We start from the raw sequence: 16520 nt of genomic DNA on the forward strand, positions 1-16520 counted from the left end.
CAGATACATTTTGGTTCCTCTACCGTTTCTCTCCAAAAGGTCTGTAAGGTTGCCAGTGTGGATGAATATGCAGCAGATGGTATAATATTTTTTTTCAACTCTAGTACAGCAGTTGCATTGTGGCGCATTATGCATTAAAGGGGCCATATAACATAAAACATATCTCATTATGCGTTCCTAATATAATGTTCCATTGCGGACGATCCGGTCAACTGTCCAGACGCTCTGATTAGCTGGCGCTAATGCTATTTGCCGTTCTCATCATGTCAGTTGGACGGACGGACGGATGGACAGATGTAGAATGAGAAGGCATTGTCTGTCCAAATGAGAGCTCATTTGATTGATTTTCTCAAATGGAAAACAAACGCCCACATTCCACTTTCTGTTGACTCTCATTTGAAATTACACAGAGACTGATGACTTGCAGGCCGATTTTGTTACAGCCCGACTCATTTGTTAATGGACAAAAGCACACATTTAAAAGACAAAACCTCGAAGCTCGGTCGATTTTGTATTGTACTTTTTTTGCATGATGTTTGAGACATTCAATTTAGACACATCAAAATACTTCTAGCTAAAAAGCAACATGGAAATAATTTAGATGTCTGCTGATTGTAAGTCTTTTTAGTATGAAGTACTGGGTAATAACAGATACTACAATATAAGTATTTAGTATTTACAGGCAAGTTAGGGTAAATGACAGGTATTTATAGTGTACATTGTACCAGTGTTGTGGGTAACGCGTTATAAAGTAACGCGTTAGAGTACTCTAATTACCTTTTTCGTGAAATGTGTAACTTAACGCGTTAGTTTTGTGCGTTAAGTAATCAGTAACTTCGTTATTTTTTTTTAAAGTAATACGTTATTTTAAAGAAAGGAAAATCCCGACTGCAGCCTGCTTTTTGTCCGACAGTAGTAGGTCTAGGTCTAACGTGCCACCTACGGATGTATCAGCGGAGCCGAAGCGCTGTGATCAGGCTGTGATACGTCTGTGCGCGTGTGTGTGTGTTTTTTTTTTTTTGAACTCCCGGCAAAATGGCAGAGAGGACAGCGTTTGCAATATGGAAGTATGCACATTATTTTCAATTTGTCAACGAAAAGGAAAAGAACATAACGGTAAAATGCACACTCTGCGTTGATGAAAAGCTTCTGTCGACCGCCAAAAATTCTACCTCAAATTTAAAAAAACATCTCGCATCCAAACACCAATCTAGCACTCTGGTAGCAAAGCCTGCTGCTGCTGCTGCTGAGGAGGACGACGGTGGTGCACCAGCTCCAAAGCAACAGCGTTTGAGTTAACTCACGGTTCCCACGACGACCAGATGGAATTCTTTTTATGAGGCTTTGTGCAGGGTCATGGACATACCCATCACTGACAACTTATGCACCCAGCTGGGCATCAGGTGCATTAGGGAGTACCAGTTTATTAAAGAATACTGCGTGATTCTCAAACCGCTTATACATTGCGAGAATGGGTTGGCAAGTTATATAACCCCGTCTGGCGGCCTGATGTGCGGCCGCTTCCCTCGGTCAAACTGTGCAGCCTCTTTGCTCAACACAGTAGGCCTACGCTATATAAAAGTGCTCAACCTGTTCGGCAGGTCCAACCATGTTAGGATTTTTTAAAAAACAGGGGGATTATTGAACGGCCCCTCTCCAAATTGCATAGCCTGTCGGCCTTTGATGTGAAAAGCCGCGTCGCCGAATGCCTGTTTATTGCAGTAGCAGCACATATGCGGTCGGATAATTGATACATCAAGCGGAGACTATTTGATAGAAAGTGTGGATTAATGTTTAAAATCTCTAGCCTGGTGGTCAGTACTTGAATGGATAAAATCAGCACATTTGCAAAGGTTTATCTCCATATGGCTATATATAATAAATAAAATTTAGAAGGGTAACTTTGCAGTATCACATTTTATATTTCCTACTATTAGATTAATATTAGATTTCCATATTAATAGACGAGAGTATTCAACTTGAATATATAAATATACTCACAACATTATTATTTCTCAAAACTTTGACAAAAATTATTTTCAAATGAACTGTATTCTTACAGTTATTCAAAGATGCACACATTATTCCGGATATGATTTTAATATTAGACGAGATTATATAACGGCAATGAACGTCTCATATGCCAATAAATATCCACATATAAATTAACATAACAGCATAATGAAATTAATAAAAAGACAAGGAAGCAGGATTGGCATGTAAATTGTATTATTATTAGCGGGGGAAAAAGCAATAGCCTATTACTAAAATAAACTCTGAGGTAACGGGCCAAACACGTTAAAATAAATAAGCAATAACCGTGGAAAAAACATTATTATCTCTCAAAACTTTATATGACAAAATTATATTTAAAGGAAATATTCTTACAGCTATTTAAAGATGCACAAATTATTCCATATTACTCCCGTTTATGAGCACATTCATCTCTGGTCTCGCTCTGTTATGTAATAGCTGATTGAGGTGCGCATCTCCGTCTTTTTGTATTTGTGGCTATGTGACTAAAAATAAATACTAGAAAATTCATATATAAACATAACCATATTATAGATAATAAAATTACATTTAAAATGATTTTTAAATGATTAAAATCAGATAATTATTAAGAAAGTTATGGAATTTTTAAGCTGCAGCATGGAATTAAGCTGCAGCATGTGTGAGGCGCTGCAAACGGCTTTTAATTTTTGGTAACGCATGAGTACTCTAACGCGTTACTTTAATGAATAGATAACGCTGTAACTTAACTGATTACTTTTAATTGATGGTAACCTAATTAACTACTTTCCAAAGTAACTATACCCAACACTGGTGTACATATATGATAACTAATATAAAAAACACTACTGTACCTGACATTTACCCTAACTTGCCTGTAAATACTAAATACTTATATTGTACATTTATGTACAGTAATGTTTCTCGTTAGTTACAGTATACCTACACTATAAGTATGTATCTGTTATATTCCAGTACTTATCTAAAGTTGCTACCAAGTATGTGCCACTGGTAAGTACAGTAATGATACCAGTTATTTACCATGTAGATACCTAAAAGTAAGTACCACACATTTGTCGCTAAGTACAACTTATTTACCATATATGTATAAAGTAAGTACATGTACTTTAAAATAAAGTGCTACCAATGTTGTTTATGGCATGCTGTAAAAAACCTTTTATAACACCTTAACTTTTAAATGTGTACAAGAAACCCACTTTATAAAGAATCTTCTCAAGAACTAAAGTGCCATTGAAAAACTTTTTTATATAACAGCAAGCCTCTGGACATTTCAGGAAAAGTGTCTTTCGGTTGCTTTCATCCTCATGTTTTTGCTGGTGTTTCTCTTTTTTATACATAAACACTGACAGCACTTTGACAAGCTCTCTCAATGTTAGACACACTTGTCGTCCTCCATGTCTGTTTTTATTTAGCTACTAGAAATGACATCTCCAGCCTCATTTACATTCATAGCTGTATTTACTTTACAGTCTTACTTGTTGGTATGTGGACAAAATGTGCTTATTTCTTTAAAAAATGGATGAAGTATCTGCATTTATTTCTACTCTTTAGGATTAGCTTTTATATGTTGTACATTTCTCGTACAGCTTAAGCGTACACAGTTTCATCTTTTCATAATCACAAGCTTAAGTCGAGATATCACCATGACTACCGAACTCTGAATTACACACCATATGTTACCTCGGCCTGATTTATCAGTTTGTAAGGTGCAGTCAGATAATTGAACCGATCTTAAAAACTCTCAAGAGTTTTTTTGTATTTTTTTAAATATTACTATATTCCAACTGTTAATGAGACATTTCTCAGTTTGCTCACCATCTGTGTGGTGCACAAACTTTCACAAGCCTGTTTGACCATATGTCCATCATTAATTATATTTCTTCTTTAGAAAATTAGCTTTTACAATGAGCTCAAGGCTGCAGCTCCTAAAGTCTTGCTGTTCTTTTAAACCTTTCAAGGGACATGTTTTTACAGGAATAGGATCAGAGTTTAAGTGCAATGTTTAAAAGAGGATTGCTTTTATTAAAGTCTTTATGGAAGTTGTGTCACTGCGTCACCATGTTTGCTAAAGCGAGACCTGTCAGCTACTTTGTATGCGCAAAGTTTAATGCCTTGAAGTACTTGACAATCTTGTTTACGGCTGTTTGAATGGAACCAGAGGATGTAGTCACAGACAGATGAAAGGACTGGAAGAGGAACTAGAAAAACTCAAATGGATGTTTTTTATCATTTTGATTGATAGAAAACATTAGTTCTCAAACATGCCAGATATACACTCACCTAAAGGATTATTAGGAACACATGTTCAATTTCTCATTAATGCAATTAGCTAATCAACCAATCACATGGCTGTTGCTTAAATGCATTTAGGGGTGTGGTCCTGGCCAAGACAACGCGCACATCTTTGAGGCGGAGGGGCTAAAACAGCAGAAGACCACACCGGGTACCACTCATCTCCACTACGAATAGAAAAAAGAGGCTACAATTTGCACGAGCTCACCAAAATTGTACAGTTGAAGACTGAAAAAATGTTGCCTGGTTTGATGAGTCTCGATTTCTGTTGAGACATTCAGATGGTAGAGTCAGAATTTGCCGTAAACAGAATGAGAACATGGATCCATCATGCCTTGTTACCACTGTGCAGGTTGCTGTAATGGTGTGGGGGATGTGTTCTTGGCACACTTTAGGCCTCTTTAGGCCCGGGTATACTTTTTTTCCGCGTCTGCGTCCGGCTCGCGCGCGCACGCGTCCGCGCAGCTTTCCGAGTATAGTCCCCGCGGCTACACGCGGATAGCCGCGTTCGACACTATACGCAATACAAATGATTTCTTATTCAAATTATTAGTCTAACAGGCTGTCAGGGTAGCACTGATTTGGAGACATTTACAGTACATTAAAACATTAGGATAGGTGAAGAAAAGTAACTGATGCACCATTGCAAACACAGTTTAGAACAAACAATAAGACAACAAAGAACAGGAATCAAACAAACATGCTCCAGGGCTTTCTGTTCTTGGAAGAAGTAAAAGTTAAAGAAGAAAAACGATAGTGTGTGTGCAAATGCTGTCTATTTCCTTTGTATAATTGTTTATAGTGGAGTGTCCTGTCTAAATATTTTCATGCGCATGCGCTGTCGTACGCGGACTGTACGCGCACTGTCCGCGCGGTATCAAATTTTGGGCTGCACGCGGACGGTCCGCGCGGCCGGCCGCGGACCCTCCTGATGACGAAAATGACGTCATGCGGACGACGCGCATACGCGGACGTCCCTAGTATACTTTCGGCTTTAGTGCCAATTGTGCATCGTTTAAGGGCGCACTCACACTATCCAAACCAAACCGCGCTCAGGCGCGTTTGACCCCCAAAGCCTGGTTTGTTTGCCTGGTGATCGCTCTGTTCCGCGCCACGGCCGGGTTGCAGAGGTGGCCCGGAGCGCGGTTCACTTGGGCTCAGGCGCGGAAGGCTGTGGTGTGAGCGCATTCACGCCTGAGCGCGATTCAAAAGATGAAGACGTCAGCTGCGCGACCACTCACCTTCATCTGCCGCCGTAAAAACCTTTTGATGCGCGCAGCGGGGTTACGTGAATGTCCGAGCTGCGCACCTGACAGATCAACTAAGCAATATGATGACATGTGAGAAGGCTGTCTGTAATCGCGCACCAAACGACTCCGAATAAAAAACACAGACTTATCATTACGGTGGGTTCCAGTGTTAAGAGAGAGCTTTACTTCCTGCTTTTTTCAAAACAATCGCATTTTAATGACGAAAGCGCGCCCGGACTCGGATCGATAAAAAGTACAGTGTGAGTGCGTGAACCTGGGGGAGTAGGGAGGGGTGACAATCGCGCTGGGGCATGGTTTGGTTTGGTTTGGATAATGTGAGTGCGCCCTAAATGCCACGGCCTACCTGAGCATTGTTTCTGACCATGTTCATCCCTTTATGACCACCATGTACTCATCCTCTGATGGCTACTTCCAGCAGGATAATGCACCATGTCACAAATCATTTCAAATTGGTTTCTTGAACATGACATTGAGTTCACTGTACTAAAATGGCCCCCACAGTCACCAGATCTCAACCCAATAGAGCATCTTTGGGATGTGGTGGAACGGGAGCTTCGTGTCCTGGATGTGCATCCCACAAATCTCCATCAACTGCAAGATGCTATCCTATCAATATGGGCCAACATTTCTAAACAATGCTTTCAGCACCTTGTTGTTCAGTTCTGAAGGCGAAAGGGGGTCAAACACAGTATAAGTATGATGTTCCTAATAATCCTTTAGGTGAGTTTATATACAGTATATATAAAATTGTTGAAGTTTACACTACTGTTTTCATTAACAATGTAATTCATTGAATTTGATAAGTAAGGGATAATGTTTAGGCAGCAGGTTGTTATTGCAGAAATAAACCCTGACAGTCTTGTTTGTATCACACTTAAGGGGCTTATTTGCTGACTGTACATTATCCCAATTATTACACAGCTATTTACCTCATAAGTAAGGTAAGATACATTAAATATTGATTTTAAATATTTTATTTGCTCATTGTTAACTAATGCAGACCTTCCATGAGGAAAATCAGTGTTGATTTGTCACAAATACACTATTTGTTCAATTATTGGTAAATATAATTTCATATGTAAGAGTTATTGACGATGGGGCATTGAATTATTTGAAAGTAATAAAACACCCAGGGTGGTAATGCACAACACGAAGTGTTACCCCACGGGAGTGCATTATTTTCGAAATTGAATTATTGCTTTTATACCACAGTTACCACAAACATTGATCTGGTGGTTATTTTAAGACCTTTGCCAGCACAGGTGTGCGTTTACGCATTAACCATTTCTCAACAAATCAGAAAAAAGCATTTCACAGCCCGTGGTATAAAAAAATAACCAACTTATTCTCGAGTCATTATAAGCAAGCATGGGACGTTGTAGTCAGTTTGCAATATTTATTATTAATCATATTAAATGTTTTTAACATCGCAAACAATTACAGGTACAGAAGTAGAAGTACATTGTTGCCATGAAAGCCAATATGCCGCACACTGCATAAGAAATAATACTGTAAAAAAAATTGCTGTAATTATGCAGCTGGTTGCCAGTAACTTACTGTAGAAGATAAAGACTGAAAATGTTTCATGTTCATTTAACTTTGAACAAACTGTTGCCAGTAAATAACATGAATGTAAAATCTACAGTAAGTTACTGGCAACTAGTTGCTAGTAATACCTAGTAATACTGTCATTTCTACAGATTTTTTTTTACAGTGAACAGAAAATGAGTAAAAGTTTGTTATGATCTTTAAAATCCATTTCTTTTAAATGTGCCACAGTTATGTGCTGATGTTAAAAGCCAGAAAAGGGTCGATGGTGTTTTGCTTTCCCAATAAATGACATAAGGTAATGTGAATGAATCTGACCAAACAATTTAGAGCTGGATTGAGGATGCAGTACCCAAATCAGCCCAAATCTCCCAAGGCTATCTGAAAGTTCTGTCAGATTCATCAGCTTTCAACACACGCTCATAGTCATCAATCTCTAGGGACTGTTATCCTTTAAAGGTTGACGATTGGCTCTTTTTACTGGAAAGCGGGACTTCATTTGCTAGAGCGACCATATTGACCGCTGCATTCTCCCCCATTCATAGCAATAGCAGTGACACATCTCCAGTTATATTAAATATCTTTGCTTTTATTCAGCTGCCTGCCAGGTTTTGTGGGAGATTTCTGTGAAGTTGAGATAAATGAGTGTTGCTCTGAGCCGTGCTTTCATGGAGCCATCTGCCAAGACCTCATCAATGGCTACCAATGTCACTGTCAACCAGGTGAGGCTTTTGTGTTCTAGAAAAACTGATATATCTTCAGATCATTCCTTAGCATTTCCTACTTGTGCTATTGTATAGATCTTTGAGGTTAGGCATAAGTTTTAAAGACAAGGTCATAGAAATGCTGTAAATATCAGATAAGTTCAGTAATGTAATGTACAGGGTTGGAAAAAGTATGCAAATGATTAAGATGTTGAATGTGTGCCCTTTTTCAGTCTCCTATTTCAACTAAATATGCGTTGTATACAAAAACAAGCTATTCATCGATTTCCTTAAAGTGTAATCATTGTTTTGCACAAAACACTGCTGTTTAAGAATTGCTTGGGATGGGAATAGCCTATATTGGCTGTTTAAGGAAAGGAATCCTTTGCATTTGATCCAACCTAATGTTCTGTCAACACAAAAAGGAAAATATTAAGGTGTTTTTTTCTAAAGCGAACCAAGGTTGGGATTGCCCATTTTGCTTCTCTTCTTAATAGGGTTATGTCTGAAAAACATAAGAGATACAAGCTGATGAAAGGTCTCCACTTCATGTATCTTAATTCCACCATGTGAATCCTCTTACGTCCCTCTCGGGAGTAATTTGCTCCTTGAGGATAGTGAAACAGACAAAGCTCTTAGAATATTAAAATATATTCTGCTGTTCTTCCACGTGTGTGTGCGTGTGTGTGTGGGGGAGGGTGTGCGTGCATATGTGTGCATGCATGTGTGTGTCTGCGCTTGTGTGTATGTGATTATGATTTCCAGAGCAGGGAAATAGAGGAAGAATGGAGATGATGGAGGAAAGAGAAGCTGTATGAGAGTTGGGGGCAGGGGGGTTGCATTGGGGTGGGCTCATTGTGGCACTCAGGTTGTTTGTTCCTGGCAGGTTGGACAGGCTTTCACTGTGAAGATGACATTAATGAGTGCTTGCTGCAACCATGCAACCAGGGAATGTGCATCCAGAATGAGCCTGGCCACGGTTACACCTGCTTCTGTCGGCCTGGATTTGTGGTGAGTCTTGCTAAGTACCCACAGCCACCTCACCCCCCCCCCCTCCTCATGCTCTTCATCTTTCCCTGAGGTGATCTGAGGAAGATACAATCCTGTTTGTCGTTTCCTGTCAAGTGTTTGCCATCCCATTGTTGCCATTCCAGCGTTGTTATGGCCTTTAAATATCCCAGACATCTTTAGCATTGAAAAGCCTTGCGATTTCTTGGTAAGCAGAACACAGTCGAGAAGCACAGATGTCACTTATTGTATGAGTATGTACTCTGTTTATGTTTTTTTTTTTTTGTGTGTGTGTGTGTGTGTGTGTGTGTGTGTGTGTGTGTGTGTGTGTGTGTGTGTGTGTGTGGTTTGCCCAAAAGCAGTGCTAGAGAGCAAAGCAATGACTTCATGAAGATATGTGACCAAACTTGTAGTTGCATTTTTTTTATTTGCCAATGACAAAAGATAAGATTATTCATTATCGAAGTGCACCATGGCAAGTTGCAATAAATGGTGCTGTAAGCATTTTTTTCCCATTGCCTGACAAAAACATTAAAATACACACATAAAATGCAGGGTTATTGCCAACCCAGCACCCAACAATGGGTTAAAACAACGCAGCAAACTATAGGTTAAATTACAACCCAATGGGTTGGGTTTGTCACTTATTGACCCAACGCTGGGTTTGACTTTTTGTGTTCAGGTTTTCCAACACTGGATTGGCTGACACATCTTTGAGGGGGCGGAGTTTACAACACATTTAACGTCATCTGTATCTCCAGGCAAATACTGTCGTTCATGTACATCGCTGTTTCAATCATTGACCATTTCTAGCCAAGTCCTGCCCATTTGTGGGTCCACTGACATCCCCAAACACATTTATATAGACACTTGTAGTCCATAAAATCTTAAAACGCATATTTTGATTATTTTCACGTGAGTCAACTCCACAATTTATTAAAATTTAAGGGGATGCTTTGTGACCCATGTAATCTTAAATCTGTTGCTATTTGCGCGCATAGATGCTGTTCTAGCTCAAGGCTTTGTTATTAATTGCTCCCGCTGCTGGGCTTAATCTCATTTACACCCTTATTTAGCAGGATTTGAGTTTTGCACCATGTTTGAATCCTAATGCCCTCGGCGTAGTTGTGTACACTGCGTTCATTGCAGCATATTGCATCAAACTTTCTACTCCCCCACTTTAATGCAACAAACTCTCTCAATTATTTCAAAACAACTCTCTGCCACTTATTACTCTAATGACAATATCATTGCATATGGCATCAAACAGTTTTATAACCTTGCAGGCATTTTAAAAACACAGGAATGATTTCGATTCTCATAGTCAGAGAAGTTGTTTTATTCTTTCCTTTTAGAAATCGGTATATATTTCGAGATATTATATAGTGATGAAATAGTTCATTTATTATGAAATGAATGCGATGAACTGCATGGCCTAATATGGCACCTTTAAGTTAAAGGAGTCAATCGCTATTTTAGCATCTTTAAATATATATTTTTTTAGGTATATACTGTATATAGTAGTTGCCAAAAGTGATGTCCAGGTACAATATTTGCTTTTATCCCCCTCTCAGGTTAGATTATACCATCGATGTAGTAGGGGTCTAAATCGGACAGTTCATTGCGATGCGATACAATATGAATTTTCTCCACCAACGATACGATACTTGCCGATGCCACAAACACTTCCTCGATGCCATTACGATTAGATTCAAATCAATTAATTTATTGTTATACCACAGGGCTGCTGAATGCTTTATTCTGACTCGTTGAGAAATGTTCCATGGGTGATTATTTTTCAATAACCGCAAACCTAACCTTTAAAATGTCTTAAAAATAGGCACCAGAGCAATGTTTTTGGTAACTGTGGTATAAGCAGAATAATTGACTTCGGTCCTTTGAATTATTTGATAATAATCCACACCCTCGCTGTAACGGCACTTCGCTTTGCGTCAGGTCCCATAACCACTAAAAATACACTTTTTTTAAATAAAGAAAAATTTATGATAAGGGGCAAAATGTCACATAAAATCAAGCTATGATGGCAAAAAGTATTTTAGTATTTTGTGCCAAAATGTGCAATAGTGACAATCAGTGAGGTAGATGTGGGAAAAAATAAATAAATAAATGAATGGTGCACTGTGTAACTTTTAGGAGGATCTCTTGACAGAAATGCAATATAATCTACATTACTATATTATTAGTGGTGTATAAAGACCTTACATAATGAACTGTATTGTTTTTACTACCTTAGTATGAGCCGTTTTTATCTACATACACTGAGGGTCCCCTTACATGGAAGTCGCCATTTTGTGCTGCCGTGTTTCTACAGTAGCGCTAAACAGACAAACTGCTCTACAGGCCGTGTTTCGTCACTACTGTATTTTGTCTTAGACAACGACATGTTTGTCCTTTTATGTCTACCATAGCTTCTCTATGCATTTCGGTGAATGGTGGACTGAGCTGTTTGTTGCAATTCACACTCCTAGATGCCGCTAAAACCTACACACTGCACCTTTAATATAAAAAATAAGAAATAGGATCAAGGCATAAGTATGTGGAGAAATTAAGGTACCTCCTATCAATATTTTATGTGTGGAATCGATGCATCGTATTGTTAGAAGTATAATCGATGTATCGATCCATATAAAGGTATTGTTACACCCCTACAGTACAAAGTACTGTGTAAGCTGTATGGTACAAAATAGACAAAACATCAAACTTTCAGGGTATTTATTATTCAAAATATTTCACAAAAAGGCAGACCAAATTGTATTAGGGAGTCCGGGTTTATTCAAATACACAAAAAGCATCGTAAAACTAAAAGATTTATATAAATAAAAATGTGTATTTATATTGCATTACACTAAAAAAATGCTGAGTTGAAAATAAACCCAGTGTTGGATAAAAAAGGGACAAGCCCAGCAACTGGGTTTAAATTAACCCTGAAAATGTTTATATTTCACCCAACAATGGGTTAAAACAACCCAGCATGAGTTAAATTACAACCCAGTGGGCTGGGCTCATCCCTTTATATGAATAACTCGGCATTTTTTAGAGTGTATATTATATACAAACTGACCGCTGACCTGCTTTTTATAGTGACCTTGGTATATTTTTTCTTTAGGGGAAGAACTGTGAATATAATTACAATGACTGCTTAATCCAGTCCTGCCCTGATGCGTTTTCCTGTGTGGACGGCATCAACAATGTGACTTGTGTGCCTATGGATATTGACACGCCCCCTGCCCCTCCCATGCCTGTGGATATTGACACGCCCCCTGCCCCTCCCACCTCTGTTGGGTCGTGGAGACCCATCCATCACGACTCACGGCCCACTTTAGCTCCTGTGGAGAACTTGCAAAGCACTGAGCAGCCAACAGGTTGGTAGAAAAACAATACATACCGTAGATGTGCTTTTGTATAACACATAAATATCATTTGCATCTAAAACTCTTTATAATTTTGTGCTCCTTTAATTTCACATTGAGCTTCTGTAAACTGAAGCAGGTATTCTTTGCATTCACACTCTTGCCCTGACATATCTTGTAGTTGCCTTTATTGTTATTGTCAAATGTATTGGGTAAATGAAAGACATCATGAATCAGAGATTGAAATCACTCCTCTTGTGTGGTTTGTTTTGATTAATCGACTTCATTATCCGCTTGTCTTTGTATGCATTTGAGACTACTATTGACATCGCTTAAGAGACCCGTTATTAATATTATTTAGGGACTTATCAATCTTTCAGTCAGAAATATCATTTAGAAACGTCTATTATGTCACAATCACAATAAATTACTCGCTCCACGTCTCGAAGGTAAGCGTCCTTGAAACGTATTTGTTTTGTTAATATCCCCCAACCAACCTACGTTTTGCTTCGCCCTGTTCCAAAATGAGCTGGAAACCCCTAAAGTTTGGAAAGATAAACATTCGCCATCTGTGTTGTGTCTGATAATAAGAGTTTTGTTTCACTAATGTCCTCAGCAATAGTTTGAACAACCTCAATTAGTTTTCACTGAAGAATTGGGCTAATTAAGAACTTAAACTGCACTGTGCTTTGTGATGTTTATTGAGTATGAAACAAAACACCCATCGGTAACAATAAATACAATTTAGAGAACTGAAATGTCAATGTGGAACTTGAGAACTGAATTTCAACATCGCTTAGAAATTTCAAGCCGTCTACCAACATACCCTAACAATAGACTAATAAAATGGATTCTGGAGGCTCTTTGGGTAATTTAGCAAATCAACGCCTAAGCAACTTATTTTAGAAGTTTAAACCACGAATTTGACTTTTTTCCCTAAAGCATGACTTTTGCTTTTGTCTGAATTGATTTTAAATGAGCTACTCTGGCCTGTGGCCCTTTTCGAAACCTTTTTGTATAAATGCTGCGTTTTGCAACGTTAAAAAGCGATAGAAATACCGTCGCCGATGTGTTTCTGTTGTACGGTTGATCTTTTGAAAGCTGTACTGTACTGCTAAGATTGCGGCTATTCAGAGCAAACCAAAAAATAATCAATGGGCCACTTACAGGGTCGGTATGAAGGTAAATGGGTTTCTGGCATATGCTGTGGGAATGATTTTGACATTTGAGTTGGATATGGTGGCCCAGGGGGCACAAAACAATGGAATTAAAACTCTGCAGTATGAGAAATGCAGTAAACAGATCTCTGGAGGCGAGCGATCAGACTGGATGTGGGGATATGACTGTATGAATGTTTGCTATAAAGAGATCGTATAGACTAATTTCTACTGCCACCTCTGAGAGAGGAAAAGTGTTCATAAGCCGGTGCCCTCTGGGAGCGGCAGAGTTAATTTTCCAAACGTGCGCTTTACGGAAATCAATGAATTTACAATGTGATGGCAAATGCTACTGTACAGACAGCTTTAAAGCGTTGCATGGGAGTTTTCCTCATACACCTGAGAGGTTTGGTAGCTGAGTCATCGCTCTGTGATTGGCAAGACATGGTGGAATTGAGGCCATTTTATGCAAGATAAAACTTAAGGAAGGCACTGTAGTCCCAAAAACTGTTGGATAAATGAACCATCAGACAGCAAGCTCAGGAATCTGTCTAGGATTTTGTGCACACCCACTTTGCTGATGAACAGCAGATCGGGGCTGATTTTCACTGACCTGTAATTCCAACCTAAAACAATGCAGCTAAATTGTGAATAACATGATTGAACATTTGTATTAATAAGGCTTGACAATAACATGACCACTGTGGAAGAATTATATGATGGCTAATGAATTCCACTTGCTGCGTGGTCACTTAAACATTTGTTTGTTAAACGTAGTGCCTTGCAAACCTAACCAAACATACACTGAGAAAAATTGTTGCTGCTTTACATTTTTAAGTTTAATCAAATTGGGAGGTTGTTTTAGTTACTGCAAATGCACACAGGTTGGCAAGCGCCTCAGATGAAAATACATCATTTTACAAATTAAAACAGTACAAAGAACCACAGAAATCATGGACTGATGAGCTAGTTTTATGATAAGAGTGAAATGTGTACATAATATGTGTTTTGTTATTGGGCTGCTGGCTAATCGCGCCCATATAACTGTAAAATGATAAAGGTCAAAGCGATATATTTTCTTTAACAGAATTTACTTTTCAAGAACTACAGAGAACGGCAGGTTTGGACTACAATTCTCTGGACTACATTCCACTTCCTGGAAAAATGACTAAACTCTTCCCACAGGGTTACGCAAGGCATGAACATGTTAAAAACTTTTCTTCTGTAAGTTTTTTAAGCACATTGACAAGAATCAACTGAAGCAGGATTCATTTCTAATTAAATAACATTTGTTGAGGTTTTACCTCTAACAACACAACCAACTATCACGTACTGTAAATAGCTTGTTATCAAGTCAATCACATGTTATTAAGTCAATCTTTATGTCTTGAAAAAAACATAACAGAGAAAATACATGGGACAAACTCTTATGATCTATACAAACTGGAGATGTACAGTAGCCTATACTTAGTTGTTGTCATAAAATATTGTATTGTTGCACTATATTGGTGTTTTAAAGAAACATAAACATGCTTACAATGAGAAATTAGTCATTAGCCAACAGGCTAATATCCAACATAAAAAAATCACATCTAAAGTTCCTTCTTATTTCAACAATCCTTGATTTCTGAGGTTCTTTGTGCTGTGGAAATGTGTAAAATGATGTTTTTTTCTGTGTTTTGATGGCTGAATGAGCATCATCCTGATATTAAAAATAGATTTAAAGCACACGCTCTGGATGTCCATCCCTCAAAGTCTCGGTTTGAAATCAACATGGCAGCAGACTGAATAACTTTTTTATTCTGTTTTACACTCGCCTAAAGGATTATTAGGAACACCATACTAAAACTGTGTTTGACGCCCTTTCGCCTTAAGAACCTTCAGCCTTAATTCTATGTGGCATATGATAGCATCTTGCAGTTGATGGAGATTTGTGGGATGCACATCCAGGGCAAGAAGCTCCCGTTCCACCACATTCCAAAGATGCTCTATTGGGTTGAGATCTGGTGACTGTGGGGGCCATTTTAGTACAGTGAACTCATTGTCATGTTCAAGAAACCAATTTGAAATGATTGGAGCTTTGTGACATGGTGCATTATCCTGCTGGAAGTAGCCATCAGAGGATGAGTACATGGTGGTCATAAAGGGATGGACATGGTCAGAAACAATGCTCAGGTAGGCTGTGGCATTTAAACGATGCCCAATTGGCACTAAGGGGCGTAAAGTGTGCCAAGAAAACAGGTTAAATACCACTGGTTTTATTTTAACTTTTTATTAAAATTATTTTTGCAGTACAAATAATAATTTTGTCAGGGTAATTAAAAAAAACTTTATTGTTCAGTTCCTTTAACCTTTGGGTTTATACATAAATGATGTCCTTTTCTTTGTACATATCTAATATTTTCTTGAGGCATAACAAGGTCTTAGTAAATGAGTTTGAAGTTATTCAGGTACCTCAAAATATTGCGAGCAGAAACAACGAGAGCAAAACATTTGACTGTAACTAATGAGCAGACACACAGTCCTCAGTGTTTGAGATGATTGTTGTGTTGTCTTTTAATGTTTCATATCTCCACACGCAGACATGTTGTGAAACATTAATAACTTGGAATACAATGCCTCTACACAATGTTTTATTTTATTGTTGTCTATTACAGAAATACCAATGAAGATGTAGCAATATGTCTATCTAGGCCACTATCTAAAATCTTCTTCTGTAACTTTAAATAGATTAGCCAGAAAGTTGCATACAATCTCTTCTCTGTCGTTCTGCCGTCCACCCTGGGTGTAGACTACATTTCAGAAAGAAAGAACAGAAAGGAGTTCTTCTTTGATATCTTTTGTTTTAAAGGCAGTCTGTGAATGGCAGTAGGGTCACACTGGTTTTCACAGATCTCTTAACATTCAGCACTTGGACAAATGGTTGATGCAACACTTGGGTAATGTGAAGAAACTCTGATACGACTTGGAGTAATTCTGTCGTATTTTGAAGAGAAAGAAAGTAAAAAGCAGGGCTCCAGGGTGATCTCTAGCCGTGTTACACAGTGTCTGGTAAAGGTCGTTCAACTTGATTATCAAAAATAAAACTTTTACTTTACCTAATTTCCAAAACTTTCCTGGTGAATTTAATCTACT

At 38.4% G+C, this 16520-nt stretch overlaps 1 protein-coding gene across 1 annotated transcript in view; it reads left to right on the plus strand.

Annotated features, from left to right (window-relative positions):
• eys (eyes shut homolog) overlaps window positions 1-16520 on the plus strand; it is a 255595-nt gene that overhangs the window by 145595 nt on the left and 93480 nt on the right. The window contains exons 27-29 of the mRNA XM_073873603.1: window positions 7743-7867; window positions 8736-8860; window positions 11985-12240. Of these exons, the coding sequence (XP_073729704.1) occupies window positions 7743-7867; window positions 8736-8860; window positions 11985-12240 (506 nt within the window). The remainder of the gene's footprint in view (window positions 1-7742; window positions 7868-8735; window positions 8861-11984; window positions 12241-16520) is intronic.

The sequence above is a fragment of the Misgurnus anguillicaudatus genome, chromosome 11 (assembly GCF_027580225.2).
Source record: "Misgurnus anguillicaudatus chromosome 11, ASM2758022v2, whole genome shotgun sequence".
Lineage (NCBI taxonomy): Eukaryota > Metazoa > Chordata > Actinopteri > Cypriniformes > Cobitidae > Misgurnus > Misgurnus anguillicaudatus.